This window comes from Myotis brandtii, unplaced genomic scaffold (assembly GCF_000412655.1).
Source record: "Myotis brandtii unplaced genomic scaffold, ASM41265v1 scaffold786, whole genome shotgun sequence".
NCBI lineage: Eukaryota > Metazoa > Chordata > Mammalia > Chiroptera > Vespertilionidae > Myotis > Myotis brandtii.
The window spans coordinates 609,755-614,313 of record NW_005371157.1 but is presented as its reverse complement, the minus strand read 5'-3'; the positions used below and the strand labels follow the sequence as shown (position 1 = coordinate 614,313).

At 67.5% G+C, this 4,559-nt stretch overlaps 1 protein-coding gene across 1 annotated transcript in view; it reads right to left on the bottom strand.

Moving 5' to 3' along the window:
- Positions 1–4,559, bottom strand: part of MAD1L1 (MAD1 mitotic arrest deficient-like 1 (yeast)) — a 150,711-nt gene that overhangs the window by 46,821 nt on the left and 99,331 nt on the right. Inside the window, exon 11 of the mRNA XM_014530985.1 lies at positions 3,468–3,608. Within this exon, the coding sequence (XP_014386471.1) occupies positions 3,468–3,608 (141 nt within the window). The remainder of the gene's footprint in view (positions 1–3,467; positions 3,609–4,559) is intronic.

Here is a 4,559-nt window from a genome sequence, read left to right as displayed (position 1 = left end):
GGCCTGGCCGTCCTGCGCCTCACCCAGCAGCAGGTCCCCTGAACACGGGACAGGGCTGTGCCCTCGACAGCCTGCGCCCAGCCCAGCCCCCCGTTTTGTCAGTGAGTCTGACTGGCCCACAGCCGGCTCCCAGATGCAGCTGAGAGCTGAGTGGCCCGGCCCGAGCCCGTGGAGCCGCCCGGCCCACAGTACAGTGGGGCCTTGACTTACAAGTGTCCAGACTAACGAGTTTTTTGAGATACCAGCTGTCTCTCGGCCGATTTTTTGCATTGAGTTGATAGAGTAATTTGAGTTAACAAGCTCCTTAACGAGCTCCTTAACGAGCTCGGCCTCAGAACGAATTAAACTCGTAAGTCAAGGCCCCACTGTATTCCCTGTCTGGCCCCTCACGGGGGAAGCTGCTGGCCCTGCGTGAGAACAGGAGCCTAGGCCTGAGGGACGGGGGAGAGGCCATGGGGGAGAGAGGGGCAGAGAAACGCGGTGAGAGAGCAGAGAGCAAGAGGGCCAAAGCTATAGACAGGCAGACATGAACAGAGAACAGAGAGGAAACGAGGAAGGAGGGAAGAAGACCACTAGGGAAGGAGAAAAGCAAAGGCGGAGGTGGTAGAGCGCGAGAAAAGCTGGTGTCCCCACCTCCGTTAGCACAACTGGAGTTCCCGCGGGGCCAGTGACAATCCCTCCCCCGGAGGCCCTGGGCCCTGCCTTTCGGACAATGACAGGCCAGGCGTGGGAGGGAGCCGTGGCGGCGCGTCTCCCTGCAGGCCCCCGCGCGAGTGCACAGATGTTCGCATGCGGGCACGAGTGACGGATGAGCTGGCTGCAAGGCACTATGGCACCACTAGCAAATGAGTCTGTGCAGTTACATGACTTTACTTGTCAATACCCGATGCTCAGCTAATGGGCTGCTTGCAGCGCCGAGAGCGCTCAGCTCTCCGGGTGGGGGCCGTGCTCAGAGGCTGGCATGCAGCTCTGCCTACTGACCAGGAAGAGGACAGGCCCTCCTGGGGCCTGGAGGGCACCCACCCAGGGCTGCAGGGGCTGCAGTCCAGCGTGTGGCTGAGCGACCTGGGGGTGAGGACAAAGCCGGGACACCTCCCAGCCTGTTCCTTCCTCGGGGCTGCAGGGCTGGGTGGGACTGGGCGACCCGTGCAAGGGCCCGTCTGCCCCAGGAGCTGCAGGCCCTCCAGGGCGCTCTGCCCACTAAGGGACCCCGGGGAGCAGGAAGGCAGAGCCCAGCCTGGTGATGGGGGTGGCACCCAGGGCCTGGGGAGGAAGGTTCAGGGTTGCTGCTGGAGCGTGGCCGCCCCCGCTGACACTGGTGCTCCAGGGACAGCCTGCGCCCGCCGAGTTGGAGGCCTGGCCTCAGTCCCCTCAACTGCAAAGAGACAGCAGCCCGGCCCGGGGGCAGAGGCACACGGCCGAGGGTCAGCACCGTGGGCCGAGGGTCAGCGGGGCCTCCCTAGGCGTCTGTGTGCTGTGAGGGGCTGGTCCTGGCCTGGAGGCTGCATCCTGCAGGGCCGTGTGAGGCCGCCCCGGTGCTCAGGCCGCTGGATGCACAGGGATGAGGGAGCACTTCCCGTGCCCCTTCTCCTCGAGAGGAGGCTGCCCTGCTCTGGCTGCCACTGGCCGGGCCCTCTGACTCGACCCTGGGTCCTAACCTGGCCAGCAGCCCTGACAGCAGCGCCCCCTGTGGTGGCAGCCAGCACGGCCTGGACTGGGGGCCTGGACTGGGGTCCTGGGTGTTGTAGGAGCAGGGGACCCTGCGGACCCTACAGGGGGTATCGCTACCCAGCCTACCAGACCCACCTGGCCCCCCAGATGTGCCAGGTGGCCCCCCACCCCCTGCAGCTTCTCCCCAGGGGAGCACTCAGCACCGGGCAGATCAGCCACCGCCCACCAGGGGCCGTGCAGGTCCCACTGGTCCTCGTTGGCTGGGAGCAGCCGGGGCCTCCTGCTCGCGGCCTGTGCACATGGGCCTGGTGCAGTCAGGTCAGCGGAGACTGAGGGGAGATGGAGGGGCAGCAGCAGGAGGGCCAGGGGAGAGGAGGGGAGGAGAGGGAGGGTACAGGGCAGGGGAGGGGAGAGGGGATGAGACCCTCCCAGCCCAGGTCCCAGAGAGCCTTGGAGAGGAGAGCAGGTCCTGGCACGCGCAGGAGGAAGAGCCCCGTCCTGTCCTGTCCAGCCCCTTCCTTTCCGGGCGCTCCCTGGGTACATCCCGTCCCACCCTGGCCAAGAGAGAGCAGGGTGGGCGACTCTGTCTTCTGCCCCCTGGTGGGGGCCTGGAGGTGTGCAGCTGCCAGCAGGAGTGGTCTGACGCCACCACCTCTATTCCCTCAGGGGGTGCAGCACCATTTGCAACACCTGGAGGCGGTCAGCCTCTCCTCACAGTGGGCTGACCCGCCGAAGGCCAGGAGACAGTGCCCACTGGCCCAGCCCAGGAGTGCCCGGCTCCCACCGCGTGCCCGGGGCTCCCAGACGGCAGCTCAGGCCTGGGGGCCGCTGTGGAAGGGGGTCTGCTGTGCAGAATCGGGTCCAGAGGGGGCTGTATGGGGAAGGACCCAACGGCCAGAAATACACCGCCCTGCCCCGCAGGCCCCAGAGGCCCAGAGCCATGGCCCTCGCTGCCCGGGCCGTGAGCGCCCTTGCTGGGGGGGCCCTGAGCAGCGTCCACAGCGTGGAGGCTGTTCTGGGGTGACCCTGCCTCAGGGAGGGAGGGCTCTAGGGAGCAGGAGCTGCGGGCCGGGATCTCCATCACAACAAAGACCGGGGGCAGTGGGCCTGGGCGGAGGGGAGGAGCCAGCGAAGGGCCGGCCTGCCTGGGGAGGCCCATCAGCACCTGTCCAGAGGAAGGGGGAGTGACGGGGCCCGGTGTGGATGGCGCGTGCACTCCTGTGGCCATGGCCGAGCAGGGTGGTGGAGCCAGCAAGCCTGGGACCCCCTCCCCAGGTTCTCCCTCCAGGAGGCAGAGGGAAGGCTGGGTGACCGATGCTGACCATGGCAGTCGGGGACTTTCTCTGCCGACCTGGGCCTGCCCAGGCAAACCAGGCTGAGTGTCCCCGTGAGGTGGGACTGGAGAAGTGGAGACAGCGGAGAGGTGGCCCAGCGCCAGCTGCCTCAGACCCCCACGGGGAGGGCTAGGCCCCAGCTGACAGCCTCAGGCTGTGGCAGGCGTGGGGGGGGGGGGGGCCCTGCAGTGAGCTCGAGGACACTGCCAGCCCTCGTCACCCGACATACAAAACACCTGAACACAGGGCACTGGCGGTGCAGGCGGTCAGCCTCGTGATGAACGGGGAGGGGGGCACATGCGGGCAGACAGGGAACCCCCCGCGTGGAGACGCCAGAGCCCGCCCTGCGCACCTCGCGTCAGTGCGTGTGGAGGCTGCGCTAGGAGGAGGGTCTGCTGGGCTGTCCCGCACAGCCCTCCCGGGCCTCCTCCCGGGCACAGAGCCAGAGGGCCGCACACTCACCTCCATCTCCGAGCTGTGGGCGTGCACTTTCTGCACCATGTCCTCGGCCTCGCGCATCCGTCGGGTCAGCTGGGGCGAGTACTCGGCCGGGGTCAGCTCACTGTCGTAGGACCCCAGGATGGCGCGCATGCCGTCCCGCTCCTGTGGACACACACGGCAGGGGTCAGGCCCAGGGGCAGGGGCTGGGACGTGACGTGGAGGGACAGTGTGATGGGCAAGGAGGAGGATGGGTCCAGGAGCAGGTGGGCCCCACAGGCTCCTCAGAGTCCAGGCCGACACAGCAGCTCTAGCTCACGCAGGCCTGACGGAGCCCATCCCGGCCACGACGGGCCCTGCTGCTCGGAAGGTGGGCCCACCCCGGCCAGTGCCCAGGGAGCCTGGCTGTGTGGCCTGCTGCTCGCTCTGACCACCTGGCCATGGGCTGCAGTGGTCAGAGACCCACAGCAGAAGGTAGGTCACAGCCAGGGCCCGGCCTAGTGTGACTTCCACGTCTCCTCAATGAGGCCCAGGAAGTCACCCGTGGGGCCAGGCTAGCAAGTGGTTTGAGTTCTTTGCCTCCCGTGACCCCTGACCTTTGGCCCAGTAACACAGCCAGATTCCAGGAGGGAGAGAGCCCCGTAAGCAGGGAAGCAGCAGTCACCCAGGTGGACCGAGAACCCGACAGCGCTCCACCTGCCCACGGCGCTCATAAGGGCCCCGGATCCCCGCGGGAACGGGCCGGCATTTTTTCCGCCTCAGCTCCTGACCCACGAAGTGATCGGCAGGTCTCCACACACAGCTGGGAGATCAATGCCACCCCAGGGTGGGCCCACACCACGGCCACAGAGCCGATTCCTCCACGTGGGCAGGCAGCCCTCTACGTGTCCACGCGCATCCCCTTCCGCAGGCTGAGTCTGGAGGTGGGGGGACAGCTGCTGGGAAGGCTGGCCCCGCCCCTCCTCCCGTCCCATCCCCCAGGGCAGGAGGCAAGGACAGCTGGAACCAGCCCTAGCTCACAGGCAAAGGCACAGACCTGGGGCAAGGCCCCGCGCCGCCCCCAGACACGGGGCAGGGCCCCCTCCCCTCCCGTCCAGCCACCCAGCCGCCTCAGGT